An 18,115-nucleotide genomic window follows, 5' to 3' on the forward strand; every position below is an offset into this window, starting at 1 on the left:
AGCCTTTTTTTGTGCTTTAAATTCTTTTTTGTATTTTCAGAACTATGCAAAGCTTATTCCTGGAGCTACTGTTGGACGATTACAGAAGGATTCTGGAAATATTCTCCAGTTGATCATTGCTGCATATCAGGTAAGATGGTTATAATGTGTTTTCATCCTGCATGTCTGTATTTTCAAAATTAGGTTGCAATTTGGTAAAAACAAGTGTCTGATTCTTTCTATGCACTGATTCCAAGAACATAATTTTTTATGCTTAGGTGCTGATCTTAACAGGAAAAGTTTAGTTCACTCTGAGTTTTAAGTGATCACAGGAACAAAATCTCAATAACCTTAAGGTCCTTCCCAACCCTAACTATTCTATGATTCTATGATTCCTTAGTTTCGCTGGAATGCTAAATTCACATCAGTGTCTCATGTCTCTTGCCTTCTTCGTAGTCCTGTATTTCGCAATTACTTTTAAGCCTTCTTTAATATAGGTATTTAGTTCAGTATCTCGACAGAGACTTAACCCTCTTTCTATCGGTAGCTGTCAACACAAATATCTGGGGGGAAAAAAGCACTCTTCTGTTCAGTGCTTTTCTCTCCTTTAGCAATTTGATGCTGCCCCTGTGAGGCTGTTCTGAGGTTTTTGAAAAGTAGAATGCAGGAGCTGAAATGTGTTTGTTTAGATAATACCAAGAAATGCTGTAAGGATGACAGGAACATAAACACAATACTGCTCTTCAGAGCTTTGTTTGTAAAATGCATCCTGGCTGCCTGGTTCTCTTCTGTCAGGGGCACGTTTTTGGACAGATTTACACGTCTTCACAGAGATATTTTAATGCATATATATGCTGATATACCATGGATCAGTAGTGACCTTGGTATAGCTCTAGAGTTGTTTCAGCTGGTCCTGGTTTCAGCTGTTTGGGCAGGGTTTGGAGGGGACTCTAAGCGTAGTGCTTGCTCTGCTCCCATAGCAGCAGGAAGGAAGCCGCAGAAACAGTACTCCTGCCTTTGAGCCATTAGTTGTGTCCTCATTCAGGTACAGCATGTCTGGAGTATGTGCCAGAGTTGCTTATAGGCTCCTAAAATCCCACATACGTATAAAGTGACAGTAGCGACATGGTCACACTCAAACTTTCCTGGAGACCATTTTATTACGCTTAACCTTAAAGGTTAACAGTCTTACTGCTTCATGATTGAAAATATTTCCAGCAGGAAACACTGAAAGACACTTTATTTTGCATAAAAGACATCTGAATTTTTGGGGACTGGGAAAGGGGAAAATTGGGGTAGACCTATGGTTAAAAATCACATGCAAAACAGAAGACATAATTCCATTTTTGTCACAGTCTTTTCATGATACTCTCAGCAGTGTAATTCAATGTCTGGTGTCTCTGTTTCTTTACCCACAAAGAAGGAATAAATAACTATTTGCCCCCCAAGAGTAGAGTTAAGCTAAATCTTTTAACACTTTGAAAATGCTTTCAAGTCTTTGCTTGCTGTACAAACACAAGGTTTGCTAATGCCATTCACCATGTGTTGCTATCTGAAAGCTTCAGAGGAGGAAGTAAACAAGTTAAGAAAGTCTGAGCTGTCAAAATATTTGCAACAAGGAGTTCTTGTGTTCTTTCCAAGTATGATTCATTTTCTTCTGTAAGCACATTTCTGCTTGCTTTGTTTAACATTGAGTTCTGCATAGCTTTGTAATGCAGAGCTGTGGGCTAAAATGCATTGTGACAGATATCAGGCCATTTGATTGAAGTCATTCCAGGATTTTAAAATTGCAGAAAAGTTCCACTCTTTTGGGGTTTTTTTATTTTTTTTTTTCAGTGCTCGGTCCTTTCACTTACAGGAACATAAGACCAAAGAAATATAATATGTTAAAAAAGGACAGGTAACACATAGACACAAATTTGCAACACTGCTTCACCTGTTGCTTCATTCAGAAAATTTTTTGAACCACAAATATTTATCTGCATATGGCTTAAAGCTCACTAAACTGTCCACAATTTGTCCCCAAACTGTGGCCAGGCAGCTTAGTAGATTTAAAACACCATTAGAAGTCCTCACATATATTAAGATCTGAGAAACTGGGTTTTGTCACAGTTTATGTGTCATTTTTATGGCATAAGGTGTGTATTTTGACCTCTCGCAACAGTAAGGCGTGTTCAAATGACGCAGTACAGACACCTGGATGCAAAGTATTATGACTTGGTGTTCAGGACCATTTAGTTTTCTCTCACAGTTGCTCTCTATTTGAGCCTTGTAGTTTTGCAGCTGTTAGAAGAGGGATTATTTGGTGGTATTTCCTGAAACATTAGCACAAACCAACATTTACAGTGTTATCTAGAGTTTTGCTGTATTGGTCCTTTTGTAAGAGCCCAGCTATTGTGAACAGATTGTACGTAAGACTCTGCATTGTTTCAGTAGGAACATAAGCACCTAACTCTAAAACAAATGCAAAGGGGAAATTGGACATATCCAGAGATACCAATATTACCAACCCAATGCTCAGGGCACAGTTCTACTGCTTTTGGATGTGTGCTGGAAAGAGCTCTGGGTAATGCGTGACTGTGTCTTGCCTTGGCTTACTGACAAGGTTTTCCAAATGAAAAGACGTTAATAAAAAGCCACCAAAGACAACCCTAAGACAAATTTCCAGGGAACCCAGGAAGTTTACAAAGGACAGGGAGTTGTTGTCTGTGCAGGTTTATATCTATTCTACTTTTAGTTTGTTTTACCATGCCAGACCTTTATTCCAGTGAATCATCCTGATGCCTTCACTAGAATGACTCACTGAAGTAAGGTCAGTGAGCTCTTCATGGGGGTATTTTGTAGAGCAATTAAGCTCGCAAGAGCATGAAGCCAAGCCAGTGAGACTTTTTCTCAGCAATTGCTAAGGTACTTCTGAAAAAATTCCACTTACTGGATCCACAGCCTAGTGAAGTCATAGGGAATTTCCCCATAGTGTGTTATAGGCTTGGATTGAGGTTAAGCTGTGTAAGCAAAATTGTTATAAAATATTTTAGAGTTGAATATAAAAACTTGGTATGAGAGAGTTCACTTAAGAAATGAAGGTTTGATTGAACAGATCAATTTAAGAATGAAAACATTTTTGAATACAACTTGAAATACCCCAGGAGCTCATGAGGCAGGAATTTTCATGAGAAGAAAGGAAGGGAGCAAGCCCCCTGGTTGTGGGAGTTCACCATGCTGCTCGACTCTGGCTCTGGCCCTGGAAACACTGTGCTAACTCATGGAGGTCCCACACTAAGGCAAAACTGAGCTCAGAGCCTGCCCTGCCATGAAAGAGATTGCAAGGTTTGTTTCATAGAGTCATAGACTACCAGGTTGGAAGAGAAACGGTCTAGACAAGACAGCCCAGCACCCCATCCATCTGAATCTTGAAAGTATCCAACATTGTGGAATCCACAACTTCACTGGGAAGATTACTCCAATGGCTGATCTCATTGTGAAAAATTTTTCTCTTGTGTCCAACCAGAATCTCCCTGGGATTAGTCTGTACCCATTACCCCCTGCCCTTTCCATGTGATTCCTTGTAAAAAGGGAATCTTCATCTTCTTTGTAGCCACCCTTTAAATACTGGAACATGGTGATAAGGTCTCCCCTAAACCTTCTTTTCTCAAGGCTGAACAAACCCAGTTCTCACAGCCTTTCCAGTCCTTTAATCATCTTTGTGGCCCTTCTCTGGACCCTCTCAATGTATGGGTCCTGAAGAACCCCTTCTTGTAGTTTTTGGCATCTCTGGCCAGTTTCAATTAGAGTTGAGATTTTGCTTTTCTGACTGCATGTCTGCACACCCTGACAGTGCCTTTATAGTTCTCAGTGGTTAATTGTCTGCTTTTCCACCTCTGGTATGCTTCTCTTTTGGTTTTGAGCAGGCTTGGAAGCTTGCAGTTGAGCCAGGGGGGTCTTTTGCTCCACCTACTTCCCTTACCTTTAAAGGGGATGAGCTGGTTTCGTGCTTTGAGACCGTTCTTGAAAATCTCCCAGCACTCACTAGCAACTTTATACTCCATGGAAGCTTCCCATGGGATCCCTATCAACTGAGCTCTGAATGAGCTGAAGTTTGCTCTTAGTACTAGCCTTCAGCAGGCTCAGCCAGATCCCAAACTCCACAATATTTTGATCACTGCGGCTGATGTTACCACTGAGATACTAAAATGCAGGTTTTCCCTGTTTGTGAGTAGCAAGTCCAACACTGCCTCATTCCTGTTGGCACATCTAACATTTGTATGAGGAAGCAGTCCTCTGTGTATTCCAGGAATAAGAACCAGGTTCTGTTGACCTGGTGCTTGCTCAAGTGACCCAAATATTGCTTCATTGGCCTCACTGTCTTGGTTTGGAGGTTGGTAGCAGGTGCCTGAAAGAATTCCCCTTGGAGATGACCTCTCTGATTTTGATTCACAGGCATTCAATAGGGCTTCCACAATCACCACAGTTGACTTTTATACAGTCAAGGTTCTTCTTAATATAGAGCGTGGCTCCTCCTTTTCCACCCTGCCTGTCTTTGTGAAACAGCCTACCAGGAGATTCTACCAGGAGAGAGAAAGAGGGAGCAATATTGACATAGGCTGGCTAATCAGGAAAAGCCCAGTTCTAGCAATGCAATCGGGGAGACAAATCCTTTCTTTAGTAAGACCAGAGCTGAAGGAAAATCTGTATCAGTCAGCAGAGCACTTAATGATGAAAGATGATTTAATAAAACGTTAATTTTATTCTCCTGCAAGGGCAGGAAATAAGCCCTGTGATCGTGGCTATTAAACTGATGCCACCATTGCTTTCCATTGAAAGCCAGTTCTGTTGGCACTTGCTTTGTTTTGCTCATTCCCCATTTTTCTTGTCATCGAGAAATCTGTAAAAAAAGTGCCAAACCCACAGATTTACTCCTGTGTAAGTCAGGATAAGTTACTGTGCATCTTCCACAGACGTGGAGCAGTAGCGCTCTTGGCAGTGTTATTGCTACATTCATCTCACACCTTTTTCCTTTAAGGAGCTGAGGTCCGAGGTGGAGCTGGAGATCTTGGGAGACACAGAAGGGCTCAATCTCTCTTTCACAGCCATCTGTAACAATGGGTCCTTTTTTCCACATCAGAGGAAATGTTCTCATGTAAAAGTGGGAGACACAGTAAGTAAAGAACAAATTCTCAAAAGACATGAAGTCCAGAGAATGTAGGACACCAAGGTAGGGAGTTTGCTCTTTATTAAAAAATCTTCCTCCAAAGAAGTTACAAAAAAGTAGGTGGTATCTGTGACCCTCCTGTTCTGTCCTCTGCATGTGCTCCCAGAGCACCCTGCAGAGCTACATGTGCTGCAGCTCTGAACAGATACCATCTTCTCTTCCAGGTCTCTTTCAATGTCACTGTAAGTCTCTCCTCTTGTGAAAAAACCAGAAGGCATATTGTGATAAAACCAGTGGGGCTCAGTGACATGCTGGAAATGGAGATTCATCCCCAGTGCGGCTGTAACTGTCAGGCAAAAGCTGAGATGAACAGCCCAAAATGCAACAAAGGGAAAGGATCATTTGAGTGTGGGGTGTGCGTCTGCAGCCCAGGGTACGTGGGGCCACACTGTGAATGTGACGAGAGCTCCCTCAGCACCAGCTCCTGCAAGGGCTCAGCAGAGCAGAGCTCCTGCAGCGGAAGAGGTGACTGCTATTGCGGGCAGTGCGTCTGCCACCCATCCCTGTATGGAAAGGTGTACGGGCCACGCTGTGAATGTGATGACTTCTCGTGTGTGAGATACAGAGGGCTCCAGTGTGGAGGTATAGTCCCTTGATGATATTTTTTGTGTCTGCATTTTAGAGTTTTATTGTCCCGTTCTTAGCTATGAGCTTGTAAATCTGTACTTTTATCATATCTACACGTGTACTCAATGCTGTATAAAGTGTATTTTACTATTTCTGAGTGATCTTTAAATTTAAAACAAGAAACAATTTTAAACCCTGTTTTCAAATTTAAAAATGAGACACCTTTAACCACTCCATAGCTAGTCTAAGCTGGCATGGCTTTACTGGACCGTGTTAGCTACCATCACACTGGGTCAGACTTCTAATGACTATAGATTGTACCTCCAAGAAAGCTTAGGTAAGTATATTGACATACATCCAGTGTACAGTTTCATTCTGACATAATTATCAAAGCATAGTAATATTAATTGATTAATCTTAATCACTTTTAGGATAATTCTGATATTTTTAGGTTTTTAACCCAGTAACCTCAATTATTCTTTGTTTGCCTTTGAGTCCTGGTTAGTAGGATACAATCAGAATTTGAGAATTTGCGTTTGTAATTGTTTTCCTGAGCTATACCATTATAAATTAGAAGTGATTCTACTAAAACAATGGGTGTAGTTAAACTGTCAGGAACCAGCAACAAGACTGCTGAATAGATAGGCTGAAATTCTGTTGCTATAAATGAAAGAGGATTTACCCAATAGGTTGTGTACTGTTGGGAGATACGATCTGTGTGGAGGACTCCAGTGAAGAGAATGGAGCTGCACTTGGCTTACAGCCAGTCTAAGTGAAAATTTGGTCCTCTGGCTTTAAACTGCAAATGCTGTGGGAGGAAGAAAGATGTTTAAGAGTGAGTAGAGTTTGAGAGAGGAAAATATCTGCTATTAAGGAGAATGAATTCAAAGGCCATCATTCAGGCTCTTACTAAGAAACTAATTTGAAGTATAATAAATGTTTTTTCCAGGTAATGGTGACTGTGACTGTGGGGAATGCATGTGTCACAGTGGATGGACTGGTGAATACTGTAATTGCACAACTGACACCAGCGCCTGCATTGCTGAGGATGGGACATTGTGCAACGGGAGAGGCGAATGTGTCTGTGGGTCGTGTGCTTGCACCCATCCAGGGGCTTCAGGCCAAACTTGTGAAAAATGTCCTCTCTGCGGTGACCCTTGCAGCTCCAGGCGGTAATGTGCTGGTTTTATGTCTCTGATGTTTGTATCATCCAGATGTCTTTTCCCTATGCTGCCTCAGCAGTGTGCTTACTGTCACTACTGTAAACTAGATTTACAGATCAGAACCCAAGAGCTTCGTTGCCCTTTGAGAGACAGAGTCGTAACTTGTACGTCAACCATTTATCAGCATTACTCTGTACAAAAGAACTTCATGGAAAACAGATTAATCCCCTTCAAACAGCACAAGCAAAACTTCACAATTCCACTGCTGTTCCCGGCTGTACAAGTAACCAGCATGGTGACCTTATATGATAACATCAGACAAAACCAGTGCAGATTGAAATCATCTCAGCATAGCTGATACAGCAAAAATGAGGACTCACAGAAAAAAAATGGCATTTGTATTACTGTTCTCATGCATATGGATAAGGTCATACTGCCTGCTCAAGTTTTATACATGTGAAATTCATAGTCCAAATTCCGTTAACTTGGGTGAACCAAAGTGGCCCAACTATGATAAATTAGGCCATAGTCTGGGGATGAAATCAGTGGATAGCTGTATGTCATATATAATTTGATGATAAATTGATTGTAAATGGTGAAGTGTCTTCTGTTCACTGAGCGTAGAAAATTTATGTAACTTTCCTGCTGTGATGCATGGTATATGCTACAGTGCATGATAGGAAAAGCAACCAAAAATGTGTGTGACATAAAGCTGACCACTCAAAGTAAACCCATGCTTATGCTTGTATTGTGTGAGCTCTTGCAGGGCTAAAGTCAGTCCAAAATGAGTAGTCTTCAGTAGAAATTTAAGCTAGAAGTTGAACTAGGCTTCACAGAATGCGTGTTATTAATGCCCCTATTCTTGCTTGCTGAGTGCCAAGTCAGTTTCACTTGCATTAATGTTTCATGACGATGTCATGTCTACTTATTCAGAGTTGAGGATCATTTCTTTTCCATGGCAGCTCTCCACCACTATTTTCATGTCTGCTGTTGCAGCCAATACCATATCTGAGATGAGAAGCTACTCTATGGCATGTGATTCAATTGCCATTTATGGTAGTGCTGAATTTGACCTACAAAAGTGAGCCTATCAGTTTGGTCAAAGCTTTAAATAAAGAGAAATTCTGCATGCAACTACTCTAAACATGAAGAACGATGCTGCTGCTTTCTTCTGCCCAATTTGGCAGAGAATAAGAAATATAAAGTTACATGATGGGCATTACATTAACCTATTTAAACATGTATATTGTATGCAGTGTTAGATCTTTTCTCTCTGTTTCAGTGTTTTTCCTTGCTGAAACACAGCACAAGGAAAGCCAAAAGAGAGAAAACATTGGGAATACCTGGGTAGGGTAACCAAGAAAGCTGAAAGACCAGGTCAGAGGGCATGGGGATCAATGGCTAGGCAGCTGAGAAAAAGAGTGGTAGTATGAGAAACATGGCAAATATGACAAAAACACCAACGACACTGAATTTGTCTCCATGAGATAGAGGCTATCCCATTACCTGCTCACTTTTACTATTCACCATCTCCAAAGTGAGTGATAAGGTCATCTGCATCCTGTGAAGATAATCTCAGCAGCCTCCGCATATTCCCATGGATATATGTAACCCAATGCAACTGGAGATGGCCAGGGGTTTTGGGGATGTTTTGTTGCAGTTCTTCCCTTTCTTTTCTTTTCTTTAAGCAGTCAGTCCTTCAGGCTGCTTCTCAAAGTCGCAGCCCCTCAATCCAGCTGAAGTTCTTTGTAAAGAATCAGCAAGATACCTTATGCATCAGAAATTTTCATATATTAAAATTGCACTGTTTTCTTTTCCCGTGAATAAACTCTGGATTTATTAAAATCCTCACTGAATTTATGGCAAGATTTTCAGTGATTTCTAAAGGAATTGGTTTAGATTCTGTATTTTTAAAGAATATTTCAGTCATTTCACCATTAAATAAAGTAGATAATTTCCCAGTGAATTGCATTAGTATAATTAGGATCTAAGTAAATAATTCCTGAGACAAATAATCGCATTCAAGAGACATCTGTTGAGATACCTGAGAAGTGTTTTAATACATTATTCAACAGACTTTCAGCAAAGGAAGAATTATAATAGGTGCCCCAGCTTGATCTCTCTGAAGTCTATTTCACATATTGTTCATCTGCTAGGCATTCCTTTGGCTGGTATTTAGTGTGAGCTTAGTTCAGAATATTTCTTTTTGAAAATGGATGTTACATGTGAGTAAACCCATGACTTTGATAGACCTACATGAATCATGTTGCCTGGGGTTCTGTCTGGTAGCTAATTAGCTGGGAGAGAAAAGAGGACAAGAAAGAGCTTATCCACAATACCTTTATTCAGGTGGGGTGGTTTGTTTTTTTTTTTGGGTTGTGGGTTTTTTTGGTGGCAATACCTATCATATTTCTGAGAACTACAGTATCCATAGTACAAGACCTTTTGTTTAGCTTCTTTTTAAAATGCAGATGCATACGTTCAGGCTTTTATATTGTTGCTTTGTGACAGGCAGGGATTGATGAGCTACTGAATTATTTTATACAGGAGCTGTGTGGAATGTCACTTGGCTTCTGATGGCAAGTCATCGGGAGAATGCAGTGAAAAATGCAAACTGGTTGATGCAACTGTCAGCACCGCAAAGGGTTTGTACACTCAGTCTTCCTTTTCTCTGTGTGCGTGATTAGTGAGAGGTTCCAATTTCAGTAGTAGAAAGTAGCCTTGCTGTTCTGCTGTGGAATTACATTAAGGCTTACAAGGCAATTGCTGCTTGTCTACAGTTCTTCTGTGGTAAGCAGGAAATACAGACCAGGGCTGGTATTATCCTTCCAGGTTAACTCATTGGAACATGCCTGCTTTCTAGGCAGTTTATAAAAAACATAGGATTTGATAAATGCCAGTGTCTGCAAATCAGTGGCTGATGAAAGCCCCCGAGTTTATGGCATGCCTGTACCATGAGTTCAAGTGTGGCTTTTTTTACCATACAAATGTAAAACCTGATTCCAGTCCTTATGCAGAGTCTTGATTACAGCTGGCAACTAGACAAAGCCCTTTAAACTGTGGCAAAGATGTTTCTAGTATTCTAGAGACTAAGCACATCTTTCAGTTGATTGCTTTAATTCAAAACTGCCTTCCATCAATGGGAATTTGTGCAATAAGAATTAACCTTGAATAAAATATTGCTCTCAGGGAAAAGAAAAGAACAGTAAAAGAAAAAAAAAAAAACACAACCAAAACCCCACCAAACTTTAAATGAAATAGTGCATCTTTTTCTTTCCTGTAGCGGAAGGGACTTGCCTGTTCAGTAGGCAGTCTGTATTTATTCTAATGGCAATTCTCCTCCCAGTCACGTGGTAAAATGCAATTGTTAGGTGAGGCAGGACATAGGTACAATATATCCACATCACAGATGTACCATAATCATTAAATAAGACAAATGTAAGACTTATGATGATGATGCAGAATACTGTATGTACATCTAAGGTTTGTGCCTACAAAATGTTGGAAGCCCATCCAGAGCTGCACGCATGAAGAAATTTCACTGACGTACAACAAAGATCTATCTTCTGGTTTTGATGTCATTACTCCATAATACAGAGCTCAAAAGTTGCAAATGTTGCCCTAAGGAAAACTAATTCTAATTTCATATTTTAATTAAAATTATTATCATGCTTTTCCTTTCTAGACATCAGTATTTCTTCATAAACGCAAAATTGTCTTTACAAGCTTCAAAAGCATATAAGCACTATTTAGTAAAGTTTTCAGGTTGCTTTTGCCAGATGGCATATATTTGTAGCTAGGAATATGTAATACATTCTACTTTCAAATATAATGAATAATAATCAAGAGCAGAAGCAGTCACGCGGCTCTGTTCACATACACAGAGGTCACAGGAATATGAGCATGACAACATCATCTCCTGTTCCTGCTTATTTCCTTTATTTCATGTCCTGTGCTTTGCTGATTGGGACTGTCAGTTACTACTTCAGGTTTAAAATTTACTTGCAGCAGTCACAGGAACTGCTGTAGTGAAGGCTAGGTAACTGTTCCCATTCTAACCCCTCAAAAAAACCCCAAACAAACAAAAAAAGAAGCTGTTGCAAACTCTAATTCATCTTAAATGCTTGTGTAATAGCTTGACGGGTTTGGCAGAAAGGTTGCCTCATTGAGAAGGCCCGAAAGGAAATAAATAATTTTCAAAATAATAGTAAAACAATTATCCTGAAATCAAAACTGTATTGCCTAAACAAAAAAGAATTTTGAAAGTGGTATAACTAGACCACCACATAACATTTCAGACAGATTATTGAGCAACTTCATACAGTAGCAAACTGATTCTTTCTGGTTTATATTTCAGTTTCTGTAATGCTTCAAGGCTTTTTGAAAACTAGAAATAGCTCTAGGTTAAATAAAATATTAGCGCTTTAAAGATTTACTTTCTCTTTTGCATGTGTATGTCGCAACTCAGTGACTGGAAATGTGGATGAATAAAAAAAGCATAGGCATTACATTTTCCTGTTTCCTGGGAATGCCTGTTTTAGCCTCTGAGCCTGCCTGCGGATCCAGCAGGACACAGAATTGCACAGCAGCTCTGAAGGTGCTGATGGCTTCACATATACTGGGCTTATCAGCAGGCATCACTTTTGAGTCTTTATTTTCATCCAATTTTAAGATTTGAATATAAATAGGGCTAATCCTCCTCTGCCAGATGGGTGTAAGAGAAGCCACTGTTGCTCTACTTGCTACCCAGGAGAATCTGCCATTCCTAAGTGGCTCTTGCCACCATCCCAGCCACAGGGCACCAGGCTGCTCCTGTCACAAGCCCAATAGGGACTCTTACACTTTCCTCAGGGAAACGGAGATTTCCTACCCCAGAGGATTGACACCACACAAATTCCCAGTGCAGCAATAACCTGGATGTTGAAACCTGAACCCCTGTGTCAGCACTGCTCTGTTGTTCCGGTACAAAGTGACATGAAGCTGTTCAAAAAGAGCATTTTGTTGAGCAAAAGACAAACAAGAAAGGGCATAATGACATTTGAATTTACAGTCAATTTTTTGTTGTTGATAAATCTTTTATCCAAGTATCTGTTAAGAAATAGTCTTGTGCACCTTGAAGCTCCAGCTTACCACTCTTCCCTAATTATTCTTCCAGTGGTTTCAAATACCATTGAAATTAATGGAATTAAGCTGCAGGCAGAAGTAGGAGAAGTATGATGATTCACTGCAGAATGCAGAAATTTACACAGGTGTAAATTACAGTAGTTTACCTACCTAGGCAAATTTTTGTGCTGATGAACTGAAAATTGTGTGTGCAATAGTCTCTCTTAGTGATCCCTCATCCTAAAAATAACATCAGAGAAATGAAAATACTAAGCGTAAGCAGCATTCTGAATAGCTTGAACTGGCATCTTTGCTTTCATTTCTTCATCCTTGCACACGATCAGATTTCTGCTCCCCTTGGTCTTAAGTTAAAAGTTACAATTTAAATATAACTCATCTATTTGCAGTTACTGCCTTCTGGATGATATCTGGAATACGCCTGTCTCTGCCTTCAGGATAACAACTACCCTTTTTTGTTTGATTTTTTTTTTTTTTTTTTTTTTTTTTTTTTTTTAAGCAAGCTAATATTCTTTGGATCTGCTTCCTAAAAGAGTTGGGAAATAACCAATATTGCAAAACTTGTGGCAGCATTACTGGAATTGTGACCTGGTAATGAGTGCCATTAATTCAGCACACTCAGTCTGCAGTTTGTGGCTCTTCTAACAAAACCAAATCTTGTTAAATCAGCAAGTCTTGTCTGTCTGTCACCTTGATAGATAACACATTGCTCTGACACTAAGGACAGGCAATAGGTTAAATACAAGAGTATCACAAATCATGAGCATTTTTCCATTAAAATCTACTGAGACGTGATCATCTTTTCATAACAAGCAGAGAAAAAGACTCTAGGGCAGTCCACTATTTATACTTACTATTTATACTTTTGTATTGTCTACGATGTTTAGCAGTGTTTTCTGTAAGACCAAACCTTATGATAATAAGCAATATAAAAAATAAACCCAAAAAAACCCAAAACAAAAACCAAACAATAACACCAACCCAGAAAAAAAAGTGAGTGCCTTTTTCTTTATGTACCATAGGTTTCTTTAAAATTCATATCCTGTCTGATTCCTACTTTACATTTCATTACTAAGTTTGAGGACTTGAGATTTCTAGCACAGTTGCTTATGAAATTTTAGTAAGAGTTTTAAATGGGTAAGAAATAATGGAAAGTGACAATTATTTTTCAAGAAATGTTTGAGAAGTTTACTGTTTTTTCTTACCTCTAAAAATAAAACATAAGAAGTTTTTCTAAAAATGTATTGAAAAGCATACCTAAATTTCCAGTGCTGTTGAAATACTAGGTTATATGGAAATATAGTAAGTTTTCAGCCCGAAAGGTATTGTGAGGTCAGATGTTTTGCTCTATAAAAAATATTATGTGATGGTTATGCTCCAAATTATGGTATTTCTGGCTCTGGACCTATAGTCTCAATTTTCAATCATTTGCATTATATTGTCTCTTTGAGCCAGCTTCCTCCTGTGTCTCTGTTTCCTGTGAATGAACTTTCCTCAGCAGAAAAGGCTTCCTCATTAGAAATCATCTGGAAGAAAAAGAATTGATTAAGTTTTTGTGCAGATCTGCATTAAATGGAGAGACAAATAAATGGAGGCAGACTGTCATCTCAGATCACTTTTTATCTGCTTCCCCTAGAATCACGTTACAAAGATTCCAGCATTGCAGTTTCTGTTATTAATCTATATTTACCATTGTGACAGTCCTGGACACACTAATCTTTGAGAGGGCTTTTGTGGAAGAAATAAATGCAGCCCTTTTTAACATCATCCATTGCTGTATGTATATCTGCTTCTGAAACATAATCTAGACATGGTAGGAATAGCTGTAAACCAAAGAGAAGATACTGTTTACTTTGTCCTATAACTGGGGACTATTACATTTCCTAGACAGCTGGTGGTGAAGCATCTTGGAAGCACTTCCAATTCATTGAAATTCATAGTACACTAGGTGGTCAGTGCAGATTGGCAACACCTGAATCAGTTCTTTGCAATCAGAAGTGAAAAACTAGAAACAAAACAAAGCTTGGCTTAGAAGAAAGGTTGTTAAATTTAGTAGAAATTCTGAGGGTATTTCTGCTTTCATCCTTCACTCTTTATCATCCATAGATGAGGCTGTGACAAACGTGATGCCAGCAGTCTCTCTGGTTATTACATGTTAAATTTCATTTGATTTGATCTGATGAATGACTTTTACTCCCTCCTTCTGCAGATTATTCAGAGGATAAATCCATTCCCTGCTCTTTGCAGGGGGAAAATGAATGTATAACCACATTTCTACTGGCTATGGATGAACAGGGAAGGACAGTCATTCATAGCATAGAACAGAAAGGTAAGCAGTGAATATTGCTTTTTCTACATAATCTGATTTAAAAATGCAGGAAGGGTGAGCTATCTAGAAGCTGAGCATTTTTGAGCAGCACAGAATTTCTTCATGTTTGTAGCTCTCCTCTGCCCAGACAGAAGATCACCTCCTCAGGCACTTATTTAATGCAGTAGTAAAATAAATACTTGACCTCCAATGAAAGATGGTCAGAATGATCCCTGGGCTGCAAGAGTTAAGTTAATACTTGTGTAACTCAAAGACAATGATACCAAATGTCTTTTGCATTATATGAGAAAACTACAATTCACTTTGAAATGACATATATTTCAAAGATGGACAAATATCCAAGAGAATCTAATTGGGTATACCTGATGAAATTCTAAAATACATTTATAATTACCTTTATTGTTGCAGTATCATTAAGTTGTTGCAGTATCATTAAGTTTTGAATATTTTGCATAACTAATATTCAACATATCTCTTTATATCCTTTCATTTAACATTACTACTTTATTTACTGCTGTTTCACTACTGGTTTTTCATTAAAGCTTCTAATCCTGTAGGACAGGAAAGAACACAGACACTGCTTTTCATCTGCCAAACACTTGAGTTTCCAGGCAATAAAAATACATTTGTTTGTTTGTTTGTTTGTTTGTTTTGACACACCCAGTGTCCCAGGGTTAAATGTTTTTTATTTTAGAGAAAGCAGATTCATAGCCTTGTTCTGTCAGCACAAATGGCACTTTTTTTTTTAACTCTTTCTGTAGCCTTTGTCTGCTGTGATAGTAACCTATACAAAACTAAAGATAGTTGTAACAAAGCTAGTACTAAAGAAGCACATCCCTTTGTAAACTACACTCCTAAGGCTCAAGAATTTAAGGGTAAGATTTTTCTCTTTATTAAATACATTTACTACGCATTTTATGTAGATTTGGAAAAAAAAAAAAGTGAAATAAATATCTTAAGGAAGACCCAGTTCATTAAACCCTGCATAGTGGCCCTCCCATGACTCTACAATAACCAGCTGTGCTGTCATCTGCTGTTCTGCTTCTGGGCCTTGAAACTACTGTGCTGTGGTGGCTGCAGTGTATGCAAATGTGAACTAAGACCTCCAGAAAAGCTCTATCCAGCAGCTGTTAACTGACACAGTAAACTACCAGTGGAAGAAGTTAGCAATTAATTTTTTTAACATTTTAATGCAGTATTTTTCAGTCGGTCTCACAAACCATTTAGCAGCTAGCAGGAGAAAAATAACATAGACTTGAAGTAAAAGGCATGTACAGCAAATGAGAAGCCCAGCATGCCTCTTGGCTGTTTTTAATTGCCTGGAATTTATTGATTGGATATCCACAGTCATAATCGGTTTTGTTTCCACAGATTGCCCACAGCTTCCAAATATTCCAATGATAACGGTGGGTGTCATCCTTGCTATCCTTCTCATTGGCATTGTTCTGCTTTGCATATGGAAACTACTCGTGTCAGTTCAGGACCGAAAAGAGGTGGCCAAGTTTGAAGTGGAAAAATCAAAAGTTAAATGGCAAACGGTATGTTATGAATTGATCTTATATGAGATTCTTCAATTTGGTTGCATGGTGCACAACAGCCTTTAAAATTATGTGTCTTGGTTTTGCTCTTTTAAATTGATAGATTTTACTGGTAGCTTTTCACTACATTTAGTATTCTATAAAGTGTAATAACGATTTTTTTTAGGTATGAATATAGCTAGAATTTTATCTCCTGGTTTAATTCCTTCCACATGTCAAAGCATGTAGATAACATTTTTTAGTAGTTCTTTTTTAATTAGTACCTTACCTTTGAGTAATCTTAGCAAAGTTATTCACTGCCTATGTGATCGACAGTGATTCTTCCCAGAAACAGAGCCCATTTTATAAAAGAGACATTATTGATGGCCTCTGTAATGATGTGAGCTCACTTACACAGAGGAGCAATGAATGTAGGCTGTCCAAAATGCAGGAAAAGGACAAAAAAATTCAGGCCTTATTTCCTATCTATAGCTTGCGGGTGCTTAATGCAAGCTTATACCACATGTTCCCTTTTCTTCTTTCCTTTCTGCCCTTGGCTTTTTTGCTCTTTGCAAAATCTTGAAGACTTCTGAGGCTCTTTGGAAAAAAGCATATTGAGTAAGCGTTTTTGGTGGGTGTCAGAAAGACAGGCAATATGCTGACTTTCTCATACTAGCAAAGTGAGATACCAAGCTCCAGTGAAGTCAAAAGACATTATTACACGATACGTGCTTAGGGCATGTGTTTCCAATGATATCCCGGATGATAAAAGTTTGCATGGATTCAAAATGTCTACAGACAAATCCATAGGAGGACAGTCCCTCTGACCCAGGAGGTTTGTGAAATGTGTCAGCTTTTCCTCAGGCAGCCTGAATCGTCCACTGTTGGGAACACATTGCTGGGCCAGGCAGATCTCTAGCCTGAGTTTCTCATGAAGTAGAATACAAATCATCTTCTTCTGCACACTGGGAAGCAGACTGATACTATCTGGTGCACATACAACCTATATTGTAGCACTGGGTCAGGAAACATGGATCAAAATGATCCTTTTACTGAAGAGGGACGCTCAAGGAAGCGGCGTGCAGCTACTTCTGCTTGCAGCTGAAGCTATGGCAAAATGAGTTAAACATTGGATGACTCCCTTTTCTTCTGTTTGTGTTTGCTTTTTTTTTTAGGAAACAAATCCACTGTACAGAGGCTCAACAACCACTTTTAAAAATGTAACTTACAAGAATCAAGAAAAGCAAAAAGGGGCCATGGCTGCAGATTTCTGTTAGCATCACCGACACTACAAACTTAGTTTTACGCAGGAAATCTAAACCCACTTGTTTCTTCTCAGCTGATTATGTGATATTTGTTTACACATCACAGTGGTATAATCATTCTGTTAGCGAAAATATATCTTGTGTTGGGAAAACTATGGATAACATATTAGTGGCAAAAGTTAGCAGAAATATTTAAAAAACCCCACCAGCTTTAATATTAAAGCCCCCAATCTTAAAAAAAAAAAAACAAAAAAACAAAAAAAACACACTATCACAAATGTTTTTAATTTTTTATTAATATCGAGGATTTAAAATTATCATATGTAAGCCTATTTTGTGAAATTAGGTATACACAATGAGCTGTATACTAAACTCCAATCCCACATATTTTTGTTTGGGAATGTATTTCTACCAGTCTATTCGGTGGGCTGGATTAAATTTTAAAAGATAATTTTTCATGAATGTAGCTTAAACTACTGAGGTTAGAGGTTTCTCACAGCACTTGTGTGACCGAGTAGTCTCTCATCAGAAACAAGTAGTGTTACTGTCCATCTTCTGTGTATCTAAGGTACACAGAAACATCTCCTCTCTAATTCTTCTTTCTTGTCATGTTTCCCTCTTTCCTTGTCCTTGTTGCTGTTTGTTCTTTAAGAAGCCAGTCCCTCCGGTTGTCTCGGGGAAAGTTAAAGCCTTATTCATTTGCAGAGTTGTTTTCTGTTGCAGGAATAAACTGCCTTTTCTCTTTTTTTAACTTTCTTCCCTTTTTTTTTTTTCCAACTAACTCCTTCCTGCCTGCCTGCCTGCCTTCCTTCCTGCCTTCTTTCCTGCCTTCCTCCCTCCTTTCTTTCCTCCTTCCCTCCCTCAGTTCCTCTCTCATTTTCTCTTTCTCTCTTTCTTTTAAATTCTAGTAGAGAGGATCCAGAGCAAAAGAGAAACAATTGTAAATTAGAGACCCTGGCAGAGAC

General features: G+C 38.9%; 1 protein-coding gene across 1 annotated transcript in view; it reads left to right on the forward strand.

Moving 5' to 3' along the window:
- Window positions 1-17,162, forward strand: part of ITGB6 (integrin, beta 6) — a 29,677-nt gene extending 12,515 nt beyond the window's left edge. Inside the window, exons 8-15 of the mRNA XM_010019340.1 lie at window positions 41-130; window positions 5,000-5,134; window positions 5,353-5,770; window positions 6,705-6,927; window positions 9,466-9,563; window positions 14,249-14,368; window positions 15,740-15,906; window positions 17,061-17,162. Of these exons, the coding sequence (XP_010017642.1) occupies window positions 41-130; window positions 5,000-5,134; window positions 5,353-5,770; window positions 6,705-6,927; window positions 9,466-9,563; window positions 14,249-14,368; window positions 15,740-15,906; window positions 17,061-17,162 (1,353 nt within the window). The remainder of the gene's footprint in view (window positions 1-40; window positions 131-4,999; window positions 5,135-5,352; window positions 5,771-6,704; window positions 6,928-9,465; window positions 9,564-14,248; window positions 14,369-15,739; window positions 15,907-17,060) is intronic.
- Window positions 17,163-18,115: the final 953 nt, after the last annotated feature.

This window comes from Nestor notabilis, unplaced genomic scaffold (genome assembly GCF_000696875.1).
Source record: "Nestor notabilis isolate BGI_N333 unplaced genomic scaffold, ASM69687v1 scaffold2208, whole genome shotgun sequence".
Lineage (NCBI taxonomy): Eukaryota > Metazoa > Chordata > Aves > Psittaciformes > Psittacidae > Nestor > Nestor notabilis.